We start from the raw sequence: 17,970 nt of genomic DNA on the forward strand, positions 1-17,970 counted from the left end.
AATGTATCCCATATTGTAAGGAAACATTGTGCCAAGAAAAAACACCACCAGAAACATTGCAATTTACAGTGCTGAAATTATACTGGATTAAATAACTAGAAGTATTTGAGCGATAGAGTAAAATTAACTAATTGGTAGTGTAATCTCTCTAATGATCACATGTAATATTATATTTTTGTATGTCCTACCTAATCACATCCCTAGGTTCCTTAGGTTTATACTATGTCTTCCTCCTTTGATGAAGAGCCATGGGGGAAAAGGGATATGCACAGTCCTGGATGCCGGCAGATTATGGCATGAAAGCATTATGTTAAAGCTGTTTCAAATTATAAAGCATGTAGGAAAACAAAATCTCTTAATAGGATTCACTGGTGATGGTGGGTATGGGTGTGTGTGTGAGAGGTTGATAGTATTTGTTATTCCCCTCAACTATTTGTGTATAGGTTCTCTTTATACTCACTTTTCTTCCAAATGGTGGTGGGGAAATGGCCAAGATTAGCCAAAGTAAATAATCCAGAAAATTGTACCCTTGCCTGTAGACAAAGCCTGTTGACATAGCCTGTAGACATTGTGCACTACTTTTGGAGCAAGTCCCTTGAAATCTGAGATCAGTCAGAGTTCCTGAGGTCCTTCCTAAATCTTAGCAAACAGCACCACTGCTAAATATTCAGAGATGAAAGACTATATTGTGTATGGGTTTTTTTTAATAAATACTTCCATAGCAGCTTTCATTTGTGGTCCAGAAAACACTTTACAAACACTAATATAGTAAACTTCATAACACCTCTGCACAGTAGTTAATTATTACTCCATTTTACAGATGGGAAAATTGAGACACAAAAGGATAAAGTGATTTGCCCAATACCATAGAACCCAAAATTCCTAACTTTCATTCCCTACCATATTAGATGGGGTTTTTCTTATTGTGATTTGGAAGTGCTGTGTGAGTACTTCATTCCTTCATTGTGTACAGCATGAATGTGTTTGCATTACTATCTGTGTAAAATAGAGATAGATACATACACATCTCAGAAGTTGAGAAACAATTTCCTTTAAAAGTTATTTCTTTTGTTCAGGATAATTTACAACATATGTTTTTGTGAATCTGCCTAGGGCATCAAGCCTGATGTGGTTAGGTTAACTTTAGTGCCAGAGTCTTTCACTCATGACTTCATGCAGCAGTTGAGCTTTCCTAAAGTTCTAAACCCACATTATGTCTGTGGTGCTTCTTTGCATTATAACTCCTTTTAACATTTTTACATGACAGAAAGTCAGATGTTGGAGGAAGCCTTCAGAGGAATTTAGGATATCAGCTCAATTTGTCTGAGATAAACAGGAGGAGTTTGGATGTGTTGAGCAGTTTTGCCAAGAGGAGATTTGTCCTTAACAATCATAACAACTTTTTGGTTGAGTGGATCTGTGACATCTTCATTTAAATTTTCCAAAGATGGACTTCATTTTCCCCCTGAAACCAAACCTCAGTTACTAGTAATACAATGTGTAAAATAGTTGAGTCCACTGCGGTCCAAACAAATTTAACTTTGAAAGAGTTGTTTTTAAAAATAACCTATTTCTGTTTGATTATTAAAATGCAGTTTTTAAAATGATTTTTTCACATTTCTGTTAAACATAGTTTAGTTGTTGCACTAACTGCTTTGCTGATGATGCTGAATGTGTGTAAATTCTGGCAGCAGATCCTTTTATAACCAAATACCACTTAAAATGAATGGAATAGTACCAGTTACGTCCCACCTTAAGACTGTTGGAAATACATAATATGCCTTTCAGCAATGGTGGTAGCGGGAAAGAAATATCTCTTTAGTACTAAATCTTTAAGATCTACAGTTGTCTGAGTTTCTATTTCCAGCAAATGACATGCTTTAAATGTTCAGGTTTTCCTCTGTGTACATTTTTGCAGTAACAAAGTATAGAGATTAAAAGAATAGATCAAATCCCTAAAATGTGCTGTGGAGAATCTGTTTTTTACGGCTAGATTGATTTAAAAAAAAAAGGAACTCTGTTAAAACCTTGGGTAAAAGTTTATATTTCTTGCAGCAGCCTCTGCATGTGAAATGTAGTTGGCAAGTATTTTTATGTGTGCCTGTTAGTTTGAATGCACGATGCTGATCTGTTTTTTGTCCTCCCTGACGGTTATTATATCCTAATGGGTGCAACACTGCACTAATGATCCTTGTATATATAAATTCTTCTTGTTGTGTGCAGACACCATAGGGCCACATAAAAATGTTTGCCTCAATTTCCCTGCAAAAAAAGAGCTCAGAAACCAGACTTGGCCAAGTAACAGATTTTTAAAGGTAGAGGAACCCAATAAAATTACCAGCTTTGCACAGCGTGAGTCTACTTCCTTTTGACATATTGTGAGGTGTAGGTGAAATATTCTAACTGAACTGACAGTGTAAGGAGGACAGCTAACTAGAAGGCAAGATAAAAGTAAAAACCACCAATGATGATTGATATTGCAGTAGCTATTAATTGTTTTGGAACCTCTTTTGTAGATTTCTGACACTTCACCTTTATAACTTACTCCTATGCAAGTCTTGGTGTAATGAGATTTAATCTAGTAAAGTCAAATTTACTGTATCAGGGAGTAATTTTTAATACAGTCGTTTCTTGAGACGTGAGTCACAAAATGTTTTTTAAGAGGATTAAGGAGCTTTAGCTTCATCTAGCTTTGAAGAAAAAAGTAAAAATCATCACAGAATGCTTCTTTCATATAGTTCAATGAATGTTGTTAAAATGGCACCAATTCAAATGAGGTTATGAAACATATTGTGAGTTTATTGCACACACTTGAAGTATGGTATATAAAGCTCAGGGTTCAGATACTGTGCAACTGGGAACTTGGGGATCATTGCCATCACTCCAGAATTTGAGAGGCGGGGGGTAAGAAACCAAGCAAATTGTTATGATTGTACATTTTTCCATTTTTGTACAGTGCTTCCAACATGAAGGATGCTAGTGTTGTTGAGAGTGGGTGAAGAAAAGACATAGGGCTAGATTATTAAAGGTATTTAGGCACCTACAGATGCAGAAAGATGACTAGAAGTATTTTCAAAAGCACATGGATGCCCAACTGCCACTTTTGAAAATCCCACAAGAGATCTACATGATTCTTTAGGTGCCTGAATATATTTAAAAATCTGGCCCTTAGGCCCCAATTCAGTTGATAGCAGGTGAGCTCAACTGTCTGCCTGTGCCTTAGCAATAACTGCAATAAGTCAGAAAGCAGTATCTCCGTGCTGTTTAATACAAGTAATCAGTTGTTCAAAAGATAAATTAACTCATGCTCATCTTCCTTTGTATTTTAAGCTTAATATTGATTATTATTGATTCAGTTTTAGGTCTGTTTATATATCAGAATATATTGGAATATTTTATTTTTTCCCCTTATCATTTTGAGGCTCAATGATTGGCTTAATCCTCTCAGTTTATTTTAATGTGACTGGTTATTGTACTCTTCTGTATTTAGCAATAGTTATATTTGGGTATTTAGCATAAAAATGAAAAATGTCCGTAATGTTGGAGCCTTTTCTGTCCAGTAAACCATCCTCCATTTGGAGATATAAGCACTAATATAACAACAATCCTGATTTTTGAGTTATCATTCTTGTACTTTCTGTAATTTAAACCGCCAGTTATAATTATATTTCTGTACATTTAAGATCTTTGTCATTAATTACTACTTTTCTTATCCATAGAAGTAGTAAAAATTGTTGTACATTGCTTCATTGCAAATCCATTTACCAGTTTGAACTAAACAACTATACGTACTGTAGAAGCTGATGGAAAGACATACCGGTGAAATCTACTAAAAAAAATAATAAAAATCTTCCCTTTTTAAATACATTTTTCAATAGCCCAAGGTTGGATGGGAGAGGAATGAAACTGAGAGGGGAAAATTTAAGCTAAAAATCAGAAAAATGTCTTGATAATGAGATATATTAGGCTGTAGAAATGGTCTTTCAAGAGAAGTCCCAGTCTCTTGGGACCTTTTGAAATTGGACTGGATAGTACATTAGAAAACGTCTTATATAGAACAAGCTTCAATTGGCAGGTAGATGATCTAATAAATTCCATCTCTAACTATGTTTATTTGAATATAAAGTAATTAGCTTAGCTGTTTAGTTTTTTTGTATTTGTCTAAACATTTTAGTTCTAAAAATGGGACAAATATAGAAGTATTCTTCCTTTTTTTCCATTGGTAATACCTTTCTCCCTGCCACTTTCCTTCCCCTCTAGCCAAGATGTAATGTCAACAACAGATGGAATCATAATTGACAGACAAAATTTTAAAGCCTTCTAAATGTCACTGATCGTTTTAATAAAATTAATTAGCCTGCCACAGAGAAAATTTACTAGCCTGCTGGTTAATTTCACAATGTAAAATCGTGGGGTAGGAGGGAGTGGGGGAGAAACCTTATTACTTTTGAATAATTATTTAAAGATGTGTGCCTTGCCTAATTCAAACATCATCGATGGCGAATGCAACAACAGCTTTTTATATCTTTTAAAATTGCAAGTGATCACATCTCAATATATAAGTGAGGAAATCAAATACAGCTGAAATTTAAAGGTATCGATCGGGTACCAACTAATGATAATCCACTGGTCACATAGAAAACTACTGAAACCTAAGTTTTGGTGGTGATGCTATTAATATTCCTATTACTATTCAATGTAAGCAAATAATTTAGATTCAGGATACAAAGTGACTTGAAATTATATGCCTAAATTAATTTAATGTTCTGAATCTTGATAAAAACACATTTTGTTTTCAGAAGAAATGAGATCTTTAGTCAGTTCTGTGACATTACATAAAAAATCTTATTGGCAGCGAATATTCACTTCACAGTGTACCTAATATACCTGTAGTCTGATTTAGTTTTGAAAAACATGACTAATGTAGTGCCTAAATTAAATTGCAGTGAGACACGCAGATGATAGAATTAAATACCATGAAGTTCAGATCTTCAGTAGGAACTAGTTTAGCCTTTTTCCTTTTTTTTTTTTTTTTAAATTTCATTGGGCAAATGAAGTGAACAGTAATCTGCTGAATAGAGAAGTTCATATATCTCTATTAGAGCTGATTGGAAATTTCCCCACAGAACAGGTTTCCAATGAAAAATGCTGCTTTAACAAAATCAAAACATTCTGTAGGAACATGTCAGTTCTGTCAATGTTTGAGAGAAACCTGCCTGGCTTCCTGCCAGCTCACCTGCTCACCTCCCCAAGCTTCCCAGCTCTTCAGCAGCCCACCTATCAGGCTGCTGGGGATCCAGCAATTCCAGGCTCCACGCCAGCCTAGCCTACCAGGGCTTCTAGCCTCTTGACTCCTTGACATCCTGGCTGTTAAGAAGCCAGAGAATCCAGGTTCCCCAGCTGGCCAGCTCCTTGGAGTGCCAGGCAGCCAACTGGCCACTTCCTTGGCTCCTTGTTGTCTAGCTCCCCAAGCAACCCAGGATGCTGGGTGGCCAGCTGATCAGCTCCCTGGGTTCTTAGGCTCCCAAGCAGCCTGTCCCAAATTGGGAAAAAGTCAAAACATTAATCTTTCAAGTGAGCTACATTTTTAAAAAGTCCATTTCTGGAGAACAGTAATGAATTTTTTCAGCTTTCTCCTGGAGCAGCTCCCATCCCAGGCTAGGTCCCCAGGCTGCCTGACTCCCTGGGCAGCCAGTTCCCCGACTGCCTAGGTGCCCATCTCAATGGCCCAACCTATAGAGCCACTTGCATTGGGAGTCAGGCAGCCCCAGGAGCAAGCTGAAAAAATTCATTACAGTTCTCTGAAACTTAATGTTTTGAAAATTCAACTCCTGTGACATATTTAGAATTTTTGATTTTCTCCCAATTTGGGACAAAAAAAAATCAAAAACTTCAAAAAAATTTTCTGGAGTTCAATTCTGTTTTCTGTCCAGTTGTGTTACCTAGATATGCAAGATATGTTACCTAGAAAACAGGTTAACCCAATATGTTTTTTTAGTGTGTAATTTTTTATTTTATCCTTTACAGCTACACTAAATGTGGATGACTCCATAGTCGACCTGGAAACACTGGAAGCACTGTATGAGAATGTAAGTATGACAGGAAAACATGTGTAAGAGCACAATATTCATAGTTTCAGATTTTTACCAAGTGCAAACACACACAAAAAATAAATACAATTTTATTTTGTGACTGTATTACACAAGAGAGAGTATACAAAAATTGATTTTTCTTAGGGAATGTAAGAGTATTAGTGGATATCATCAAAATGTAGTTAGCCAACACAATGCATGTATTTTGCCAGATCAAGTCTCCCAGTGGGAATATAAACCAATCCAATCCAATTGGAGCTGGATTAAGATTAAATAAATTGCAACAAAAGACATTGCATGACCTGTCATCTTCTCCCCCACAAAATATTGGCCTCCCACCACAAAGAGGCTCCTTCTCACTGTCTATATCTTCTCTCACTCCTATCATACCTTGGGCAGACTTTTCCTTCTCCCCTCCCCTTGTTTCACTTTTCTTTAAGTCATAGCCTGGGAGGGTGTCCCCTTTCCAGATCTTCCCCCCCTCAAACTTTAAGTCTACTTTTAAGCCATAATATATGATTTGCTTTGTCTTGCCTGACCGAGCCAACTATTCTACAACACAGTGCAGTGTGCAATAGCTTTCTATTTGGTAACCAGGAAGCTCTAGAGGGAGTTGAGTTATGAGGCAGAGTAACTGGCAGAGGAAGGGGAAGCAAAGCATCTACAGGACGCTGCCAGGAGATATCTTTGACCTTGAAGTGTTTAAGCTCTGGGAAGGAATATTCCCAATCTCGTTGTGGGGAAGGGGTTTTCTCTACTCTCTCTCTCTAATCTGTAAAATGGGAAGGTAAATGTGGAAACATGTTTAGGGGCTGTTTTTGGAAACTGGAGTATAGGACAATTTGAAGGCCTTCTGTAATGTAAGATTTAGAACTGGTGCACAGAGGTATTAATCTGCTATGCAATAGAATAAATTTGATTTTGTATTATGACCTTCATAAAACAGTATCATAGAATGCTTCACGGAATTAAATAATACAGGTGCAAAATTCAACTACAAAATGAAAATAGAGAAATAGTTATGTGAATGTGGTGATGGGTTTATGGCAACTTTCTGTATTTATATCCTGCTGGCTATGAAAAGGGGGTCTCTGTCATGAGAGCACTTGCCCCTACAGTGAGGGAAACAGCATTATAGGTGCAAATGCTGGCTAGGCTGTAGTTAAAGGAGAAAATCCTCAGAAAAGTTCTTCAGTAGGATCCAGCCAAGATAAATATAATGACAAAGCAGAGAAAATAAGTCTTGAATCACATAGGTGAGAAACATTGAAAGATATCAAGTGTTCTTCATAATTCAACTCTGTCTCCTGATCTGTATACTAAGTATCATTCCTGGGGGATGTTGGGAAAAAAAGAGAGTACAAAATGTAAAAATGGTGACCATTTACGAATGTTCTCATTTTAGCAGAGCCACAAAGTTCAGCTGCAGACCTCAATCTCCCCAAAGTTTGGGACTCTTTGGGTCTTGAGTAGTGGTTTGGGCCTACCTCTTATTTTCTGAATAATTTTTCATGTTCCTGTATGGTGTCTTACAAGTGACACATAGGCAACTCAGTATAGAGTTACAATGAAAATGAAATACAAATTATACTGTGTTGAATTGTACTCTATTGAATGTAAGCAGAAAGAAAAAATGTTTATCAACATTACTTTGAGAAAGGAGGGGAATGCCTATAGAAATAGTACAGAGTACCCTGTTCATCTTTTATATTACCTCACTTCTGCACTACAGAAACTTGTGTACATGTGGGAATGTGGAAAAGCAGTGACTTTTGGTAAGGAAGCCTGAACAAATTTAATTATATTGAATCAAGTCCTTACCAAATTTGGAAAAAAATGAGCATTACTGGTAGAATAGGGGACAACTTAAATAAAGCAGTAAGCCAACTTAAGTAAGTAAAACCAACTTAAGTAAAGCAGATGAAGGATTTGTTGAATAAGGCATGTTCTCAACTTTATCAAGAAACTTTATGAGACAAAAAAACCCTGCATAATTGTAAAATTATTACTGATATCAGGATGAGAATACATTTTACTGATCACATTTTTGTATCTTTTGACCTTGAGCAAAAGACAATGGCATGAGTTTAGCATATAGATTCACTTTCAGTCACACTAATATATATAGAATACATGAAGTGAGGCTCTGCATTTTCAGTAGCGTGTATGATATTGGGGAAAGTATGTAAAAAGAGAATGGGTGGGGTTTTTAGAGATCAGCAAATAAGAAGATGGGTTGATTGTATTTAAAAGGAAAGCTTCTTATTGCTAGTTTCTAATTATAATCACACAGAGAGCGCAAAAGGATGAACTGGAGAAAATAAAGCAGTATTATGAGACTTCAAAAGAAGAGGAACTGAAGCTCTTGGACAAACCAGAACAGTAAGATTTAAAAAAATATATTTTTCCATTATGCAGAATCGCCATTTGCTAGGAGGCCGAGGGAGTGTAGGGACAGAAATCTGGCTGGTTAAGTCTTAAAAAATCCTTATTTCAAGAGATGGTGTGAAAAGTGATTATATAGTCCCTTTTTTGATGTACTGTGTATAACTTTCTATTGACTGGGACCACTACGACAGATGAAATATACTAATTTTGCTATGTGACCTTGAGGCAGTCACAATTTCTGTGCCTGCATGCTCTCATTTTTAAAATGCTTTATCTTCCTCTCCTAGGTATTGAGGCTGAATTAATATTTGTAAAGCAGTGACGTGCTTGGATGGAAAGGTGCCATAGAATTTGCTGTTATAATAAACCCCAAAAGCAAAATTCAAATTGCTCGAATTCCCAAATGGAATTATAATCCTATCATTCAGAATGAACCTGTCTTTTATTAAAACAATGTGTTTGATCCCAAATTTATGCCGAGCACTAGTTTCTGCTCCCTCCGTGCTGCTCCTTCCTCTTTACTGCTCTCCTCTTCCTCCACTGGCCCCCATCACTCTCCTTACCACCTGTGTTCCCACACTGAGGCCCCACTTTTCTACTCTTCACTATGCTGCTGCTCAGTCATCTTTGGTATAAGAGAGTGGGAGGAAATATGTGGATGATGAAGGAGGAACGGAGGCAGCAGAGATGGCATCTGAGTGTGAGAGCTGGGACACAGAGGGGATATGTTTTTACGTAGTTTCTTTAAGGCTGGAGGTTGGTGTTGGAGGGCAGAAAGATTTTTCTCCTTTCCTACCATCAGAGCAAGCCAAGCAGCTGTTGCTGACATCTGCATATGGGGGAATAGGTTAACGTCTGAGGGTATGAATATCTCCCAAATATTAAGACCTCAGAATACGAATGTCCTTCAAATTTATATACAATCTTGTTCATCTATCCCTTGTCTTTGTGCTTTCATTGACCACACTCAGATGATCCTTGGCCTACAGCATGATACTTTGTGACTATTTGATATTTCACAGAGTCTAAATATTTGGCAACCTATTTGCTATATCTCTGAGGGTATGTCTACACTACAAAATTAGGTCGAATGTATAGAAGTAGGTTTTGTAGAAAGCTTTTTTATACAGTTGATTGTGTGAGTCCCCACACAAATGCTCTAAGTGCATGTAGTTGGCAGAGTGTGTCCACCGTACTGAGGCAACCGTCAACTTCCGGAGCGTTGCACTGTGGGTGGCTATCCCACAGTTCCCGCAGTCTCCACCGCCAATCTGAATTCTGGGTAGAAATCCCAGTGCCTGATGGGGCTAAAACATTGTCGCGGGTGGTTCTGGGTACATATCGTCAGGCCCCCGTTCCCTCCCTCCCTCTGTGAAAGCAAGGGCAAACAATCGTTTTGTGCCTTTTTTCTTGAGTTACCTGTGCAGACACCATACCACGGCAAGCATGGAGCCAGCTCAACTAACCGTCACCGTGTGTCTCCTGGGTGCTGGCAGACGTGGTACTGCATTGCTACACAGCAGCAGTTTATTGCCTTTTGGCAGCAGACAGTGTAGTATGACTGGTAGCCGTCATCGACGTAGTCCTGGGTGCTCTTTTAATCGGGCGCCTGGGCAAACATGGGAGTGACTCAGCCAGGTCATTTCCCTTGTTTCATCTCATGGCGATTCAGTCCTACCAGCAGTGCACTGTCTTTTAATCTGCAGGGAACAGAAGATGATGGCCAGTAGTCATACTGCACCGTCTTCTGCTGAGCACCCAGGTGTTCACGATGGCTAGCAGTTGTACTGCAGAGTCTGCTGCCATCAAGATGTATAAAGATAGATGAAGTGGCTCAAAACAAGAAATAGACCAGATTTGTTTTGTATTCATTTTCTCCTCCCTCCCTCCCTCTGTGAAATCAACGGCCTGCTAAACCCAGTTTTGAGTTCTATCCTTGAGGTTTTGAGTTCTATCCTTGAGGGGTCCATTCAGTTTCTCGCAAAGCTACCCCCTTTGTTGTTTTTAATTCCCTGAAAGCCAACCCTGTAAGCCATGTTGTCAGACGCCCCTCCCTCCGTCAGGGCAACGGCAGACAATTGTTCCACGCCTTTTTTCTGTGTAGACGCCATACCACGGCAAGCATGGAGCCCGCTCAGATCACTTTGGCAATTAGGAACACATTAAACACCACACGCATTATCCAGCAGTATATGCAGCACCAGAACCTGGCAAAGCGATACCGGGCGAGTAGGCAACGTCAGCATAGTGACGTGAGTGATGAGGACATGGACACAGACTTCTCTCAAAGCACGGGCCCTGGCAATGTGGGCATCATGGTGCTAATGGGGCAGGTTCATGCGGTGGAATGCCGATTCTGAGCTCAGGAAACAAGCACAGACTGGTGGGACCACATAGTGTTGCGGGTCTGGGATGATTCCCAGTGGCTGCGAAACTTTCGCATGCATAAGGGCACTTTCATGGAACTTTGTGACTTGCTTTCCCCTGCCCTGAGGTGCAAGAATACCAAGATGAGAGAAGCCCTCACAGTTGAGAAGCGAGTGGCAATAGCCCTGTGGAAGCTTGCAAAGCCAGACAGCTACCGGTCAGTCAGGAATCAATTTAGAGTGGGCAAATCTACTCTGGGGGTTGCTGTGATGCAAGTAGCCAACGCAATCAAAGATCTGCTGATATCAAGGGTAGTGACCCTGGGAATTGTGCAGGTCACAGTGGATGGCTTTGCCGCAATGGGATTCCCTAACTGTGGTGGGGCCATAGACGGAACCCATATCCCTGTCTTGGCACCAGAGCACCAAGCTGGAGAGTTCATAAACTGCAAGGGGTTCTGCAAGCACTGGTGGATCACAAGGGACGTTTCACCAACATCAACATGGGATGGCCGGGAAAGGTACATGACGCTCACATCTTCAGGAACTCTTGTCTGTTTCAAAAGCTGCAGGAAGGGACTTTATTCCCAGACCAGAAAATAACCTTTGGGGATGTTGAAATGCCTATAGTTATCCTTGGGGACCCAGCCTACCCCTTAATGCCATGGCTCATGAAGCCATACACAGGCAGCCTGAACAGTAGTCAGGAGCTGTTCAACTACAGGCTGAGCAAGTGCAGAATGGTGGTAGAATGTGCATTTGGATGTTTAAAAGTGTGCTGGTGCAGTTTACTGACTCGGTTAGACTTCAGCGAAACCAATATTCCCACTGTTATTACTGCTTGCTGTGCGCTCCACAATATCTGTGAGAGTAAAGGGGAGACATTTATGGCGGGGTGGGAGCTTGATGCAAATCGCCTGGCTGCTGGTTATGCACAGCCAGACACCAGGGTGGTTAGAAGAGCACAGGAGGGCGCGGTGTGCATCAGAGAAGCTTTGAAAACCCGTTTCATGTCTGGCCAGGCTACGGTGTGAAAGTTCTGTTTGTTTCTCCTTGATGAAACCCCCCCCGCCCCTTGGTTCACTCTACTTCCCTGTAAGCTAACCACCCTCCCCACCTCCCTTGGATCACCAATTGCAGAGGCAATAAAGTCATTGTTGCTTCACATTCATGCATTCTTTATTCATTCATCACACAAATAGGGGGATAACTACCAAGGTAACCCAGGAGGGGTGGTGGAGGAGGGAAGGACAAGGCCACACAGCACTTCAAAAGTTTAAAACTTTAAAACTTATTGAATGCCAGCCTTCTGTTGCTTGGGCAATCCTCCTGGGTTGAATGGCTGGGTGGCCGGAGGCCCCCCCACCGCGTTCTTGGGCATCTGGGTGAGGAGGCTATGGAACTTGGGGAGGAGGGTGGTTGGTTACACAGGGGCTGTAGTGGCAGTCTGTGCTCCTGCTGCCTTTCCTGCAGCTCAACCATACACTGGAGCATATTGGTTTGATCCTCCAGCAGCCTCAGCATTGAATTCTGCCTCCTCTAATCATGCTGCCACCACCTTAGAGCTTCAGCCCTCTCTTCAGCCCACCACCTCTCCTCCTGGTTATTTTGTGCTTTTCTGCACTCTGACATTGTCTGCCTCCTCACATTCGTCTGTGCTCTGTCAGTGTGGGAGGACAGCATGAGCTCAGAGAACATTTCATCACGAGTGCATTTTTTTCACCTTCTAATCTTCGCTAGACTCTGGGAAGGAGAAGATCCTGTGATCCTTGAAACACATGCAGCTGGTGGAGAAAAAAAAAGGAACAGTGGTATTTAAAAAGACACATTTTATAGAACAATGGGTACACTCTTTCGTGGTAAACCTTGCTGTTAACATTACATACATAGCACATGTGCTTTCGTTCCACGGTCGCATGTTGCCTCCCCACTCCGTGTGGCTAGCCCCTCCTGCATCTCCGTGGCTAACAGCGGGGAACATTTCTGTTCAGCCACAGGCAAACAGCCCAGCAGGAACGGGCATCTCTGAATGTCCCCTTAAGAAAAGCACCCTATTTCAACCAGGTGACCATGAATGATACCACTCTCCTAAGGATAACACAGAGAGATAAAGAACGGATGTTGTTTGAACGCCAGCAAACATACACTGCAATGCTTTGTTCTGCAATGATTCCCGAGTACGTGCTACTGGCCTGGAGTGGTAAAGTGTCCTACCATGGTGGATGGAATAAGGCTGCCCTCCCCAGAAACCTTTTGCAAAGGCTTTGGGAGTATATCCAGGAGAGCCACGAATGCCAGGGCAAATTAATCATTAAACATGCTTGCTTTTAAACCATGTACAGTGTTTTAAAAGGTACACTCACCAGAGGTCCCTTCTCTGCCTGGCAGGTCCGGGAGGCAGCCTTGGTGGGTTCGGGGGGTACTGGCTCCAGGTCCAGGGTGACAAACAGTTCCTGGCTGTCGGGAGAACCGGTTTCTCCACTTGCTTGCTGTGAGCTATCTACAACCTCATCATCATCATCTTCCTCGTCCCCAAAACCTGCTTCCATGTTGCCTCCATCTCCATTGAAGGAGTCAAACAACACGGCTGGGGTAGTGGTGGCTGAACCCCCTAAAATGGCATGCAGCTCATCATAGATGTGGCATGTTTGGGGCTCGGACCCGGAGCGGCTGTTTGCCTCTCTGGTTTTCTGGTAGGCTTGCCTCAGCTCCTTCAGTTTCACGCGGCACTGCTTCGGGTCCCTGTTATCGCCTCTGTCCTTCATGCCCTGGGAGTTTTTGACAAATGTTTTGGCATTTCGAAAACTGGAATGGAGTTCTGATAGCACGGATTCCTCTGCCCATACAGTGATCAGATCCCATACCTCCCATTCGGTCCATGCTAGAGCTCTTTTGCGATTCTGGGACTCCATCATGGTCTCCTCTGCTGATGAGCTCTGCATGGTCACCTGCAGCTTGCCACGCTGGCCAAACAGGAAATTGAAATTCGAAAGTTCGCAGGCCTTTTCCTGTCTACCTGGCCAGTGCATGTGAGTTGAGAGTGCTGTCCAGAGCGGTCACAATGGAGCACTCTGGGATAGCTCCTGGAGGCCAATACCGTCTAATTGCATCCACAGTACCCCAAATTCGACCCATCAAGGCCGATTTCAGCGCTAATCCCCTTCTCGGGGGGTGGCGTAAGGAAATCGATTTTAAGAGCCCTTTTAAGTTGAAAAAAAGGGCTTCGTCGTGTGGACGGGTGCAGGGTTAAATCGATTTAACTTTGCTAAATTCGACCTCAATTCCTAGTGTAGACCAGGGCTGAGTGAAATAAATATAAGCACATTTTATGTCCTGGAAAATATGAATCATGCTTAGTGTTCTGGAATTATAAGAGGCCATGCCTAGTTTTGTAAATCATGGTGGGGAGGGGTTGGTCCACGTTAGTCACCCTGTCAGTTTCATGCTATCATTGTTCTGTAGTTAAAAATGAGGCATTTTAAAGAAACCAATTATTGTTGGTAATTCCAAATAAAATGAGTCTGCTTTCTCACCATCTCGTCTTTATCAAAACAGTTCTTATAATCCTTACCTAATTATCCCATGATTTCACCTGTTATTGAGAGATGTTGATTAAGGAGACTTCTTTTTTTAAATGTTGCTTTAAAATGAAATTATCAACCAGTGGTCAGGAATTAGGGCCTGCAGCTGAGCTTGGGACCAGTTAGTTGACCTCAGCTGAACACCTCGATAGACCAAACCTACCAGGCCTGCTTTGAAGCCAAGGAACAGCAGCCCTGGCTGCTGCTCAGTGCTTTTCTTGCAGCTGCAGCTGCTCCTGTGCCTGCCTTGTTCCCAGCCTTGCTCCTGCCCTGCTCCAGTCTGTTCAAGAGCTGCTCTCCTGCTTGGTTCTTGACTCTGGCTCTGACTACTGACCTCTGAGTCCAGCTCTAAGTGACTAAGCTTGATCACCCACTGCTGCAACCACTAGGCCTGACCACCCACATCCCATTCCATGACAGTTTGAGCATCCTCCTCCTGAAAGAAGGGACAGGTTCTGCTAGCAGAATGGATACTGCTAGGGCCAGTGTCTCCCTGTCAGAGATAGTGAGTCTCTTGCAGAACCTGCAGACTCAGGTCGCTGCCCTGCAGGCCCAGAATGTGGCACCTAGGCATAGGCCATGCCACCTGCAGCTCCAACTCCAGCTACTCGAGAACCAAAAATTTCCCTGCTAGACGAGTTAGCTGGCGACTGCAGTAAGTTCCTCAAGTTTCTGAATTAGTGCTGGCCCTATTTCTGTTGCGCCCTCAGTCATTTCCCCTGTTCACTCCTGAGTAGGACTTATCAGCCTGCTGACTGGAGAGGCATTAGCCTGGGCCTCTCCACTGCTGGAGAATTTGAGTCCTCTTCTGAGCCAATTGAGAATTTTTGTTCAAGCCGTGGCGATGATTTTCAATGACCTGAGTCGCATGCGTATGGAAGAGGCTGCTCTCCAAGCATTGCTGCAGAGGCATTGTCCAGTTGCTCATTATGCCGTGGAGTTTCAACACTTGGTAGCAGCCACCAAATGGAATGAGGCTATGCAGCACTAGCACTGAGCAGGAAGCTCAGCTCAGATGATGAGGTCAAAGATGAGTTGGTGCAGATGGAGCCTCTGACAGGTCAGATGCCCTAATTGAACTGTGCATAAAGACTGACAACTGCCTGATGGAACACCACCAAGTAAGAAGATTAGCTTCCTGACCCTACCAATCACTCTGACTCCAGCCAACCAACTTTCTGTACCTTCCCCACAGCCTGTGTCCATGCAGGTTGACCAAGCTGGGCCCCGCTTCTCTAACATAGAGGAAAACAGGCCTCAGGCCTGTGCCTATACTGCGGAGAACTGGAACACTTAGCATTGACTTGCCCTGCAGAGGCCCAGTCTGCATCCCAGTCAGGAAGCACCCAGCTCCAATAGAAGGTTTGGCATTCTTCCCCTTGCTCTGGTACCCTGCACCAACATTTATCTGCTGGTACTCTGGCACCTCAGGTAATTTAATGGACTTGAATTTACGTGAGAGTATAATGTCATCACCAAATGCAAAGTTTCCCTGATTTAATAGTGTCCATTGATGGACCGCTCCTCTCTACAGGCTGCCACTCACCTAACTGCCCCTTAGAGGTCACTACCCTTCAAGGTCATCAAGAAATTCTTCGGTTTGGATTGATCCATATGCCACATTCTCCTGTTCTCCTCTGTATTCCTTGGTTCATTGCCCATGATCCATATCTCTGCTCGCAGACTGACATGGTGCATTTTAGTTCACCATACTGCTGGGATCTTGCCTCCCAAAATCCAACCACAGAGATAAATACTCTGCTTCTTTGCCTATCTCCCAGGAGATTCCAAGACAGGGGGCTTAGTCTAAAAGGATCCTTCGCAACCCCTATGGTCTCTTCAACAGTCCCAGTGGTACATGCCAAATATCAAGACTTCTCTAACATATTTGACAAAAAGAAAGCTGACATCTTGCTACCTCACTGTATCTCTGACTGCCCTGTTGACCTCCAGCCTGGGGCAGTGATCCCTTTTGGGTGTATCTGTTCTCTCTCAGAAAATGAGTTATAGGCTGTCTGAAGCTATCTCCAAGAAAACTTGCAAAGGGGGTTCATCCATCTCTCTCATTGGTAAGAAGGATGGCTCCCTGTGGCCTTGTGTGGATTAACAGCCATTAAACCATGTTACAGTCCAGAACCAGTAGCCCTTACCAATGAACTCTTTGAGAGACTCTGCTTCACCAAGGTCTTTACCAAGTTGGACCTTTGTGGAGCTTGTAACCCAGTTCGGATTAGAGATAGAGATGAATAGAAGACAGCCTTCACACTTGGTATGGACACTTTAGTACTTGGTTATGCTCTTCAGCTTGTGCAACACTGTGGTGACTTTCCAGTGCTTCATTCATGATCTCTTTAGGGACATGCTGGACCAATTTGTGGTTAGCTACCTCAATGAGATCCTCATTTTTACTGAGGATCTGGTTATCGTGATCAACATGTATGCTGAATCTTAGAAAGATTCTCCTAAAACCACTTGTATGTGATGCTCAAGAAGTGTGAATTTGACCAGGACATGACTGAATTCCTGGGGCATATTGTCTTCCTCAAGGGACAAACTATGGACCCACGCAAGGTGGCATCCATGTCATGGTTGATTTCCTAAGATGGTGCACTTTGTTCTGTGCGATGCCTTCCCTACTGTATCAGAAACAACATGTCTCTTCCTAGAGAATGTCTTCCGTTACCATGGATCACCAACTGGCCTCATGTCGGATCAGAGCTCCTGTTCATCTCCCCTTTTTGGTGGGTATATCTATGATTTCTTGGCATAGAGTCCCTCACCTTTTCTGCCTATCACCCGCAAATCAATGGGCAAACAGAACATATCAGCCAGATTCTAGAATGGTATCTTCACTGTTTTTTTAATTACTAATTTTCCTTGTGGAATTTGCCTACAATAATGCAACCCCCGCAAACTTCATTCTTTGCTAACTATGGCTTTAAACCTTGTTTTCATCCAGACATACCCACGAGTTCCCAGGTACCTACCACCATGGACTTGGCTACTCACTTGCTCGAAGTGCACCAAGAATTCAAGAAAAATGTAAGATCTTCTAAAGAAGCTTATAGCACCAGTCTAACCAGGGTCACCAAACTTCCCCAACCTTGTTGTAGGGACAGAGTTTGGTTATCCACCCAGAATCTTAAAGCCCATCAGCCAAACTGGATTACCAGTACCTGGGCCATTTCAAGATCTTGGAACAGGTCAATCCAATAACATGCAATCTGAAGCTACCCAAGGCCCTAAAGATCCATCCTGTATTTTATAACTTCCTTCTAAAGCCTTTTCTGAGAACCCCTTCTTGAACCGCTCCAACCCACTTCCACCATCCATAACCGTTCGAGGGCAGGAGTAATATTTGATCTGATGAATTCTTTCTTCCTAGTAAGTTAGGGGGAAACTCCAGTACCTGGTGGACTGGGAGGGCTACAGTCCAGATGTACAGGCCAGAGAAATGGTGGAGAACGTCTGTGCTGAGCCTGGGACCAGCTAGTTAACCTAAGCTGAACATCTTGATTGACCAGACCCCCTGATTGGCTGAGA

The 17,970-nt window shown here is 42.3% G+C and overlaps 1 protein-coding gene across 2 annotated transcripts in view; it reads left to right on the forward strand.

Annotated features, from left to right (window-relative positions):
• Positions 1-17,970, forward strand: part of FMN1 (formin 1) — a gene marked incomplete at its 5' end in the record, with an annotated part of 373,959 nt that overhangs the window by 243,389 nt on the left and 112,600 nt on the right. For both annotated transcript variants that reach the window (XM_084632400.1, XM_084632401.1), the window contains 2 exons: positions 6,028-6,089; positions 8,386-8,474. In XM_084632400.1, the coding sequence (XP_084488526.1) occupies positions 6,028-6,089; positions 8,386-8,474 (151 nt within the window). The remainder of the gene's footprint in view (positions 1-6,027; positions 6,090-8,385; positions 8,475-17,970) is intronic.

The sequence above is a fragment of the Lepidochelys olivacea genome (genome assembly GCF_965140295.1).
Source record: "Lepidochelys olivacea isolate rLepOli2 genome assembly, chromosome: 6".
NCBI lineage: Eukaryota > Metazoa > Chordata > Testudines > Cheloniidae > Lepidochelys > Lepidochelys olivacea.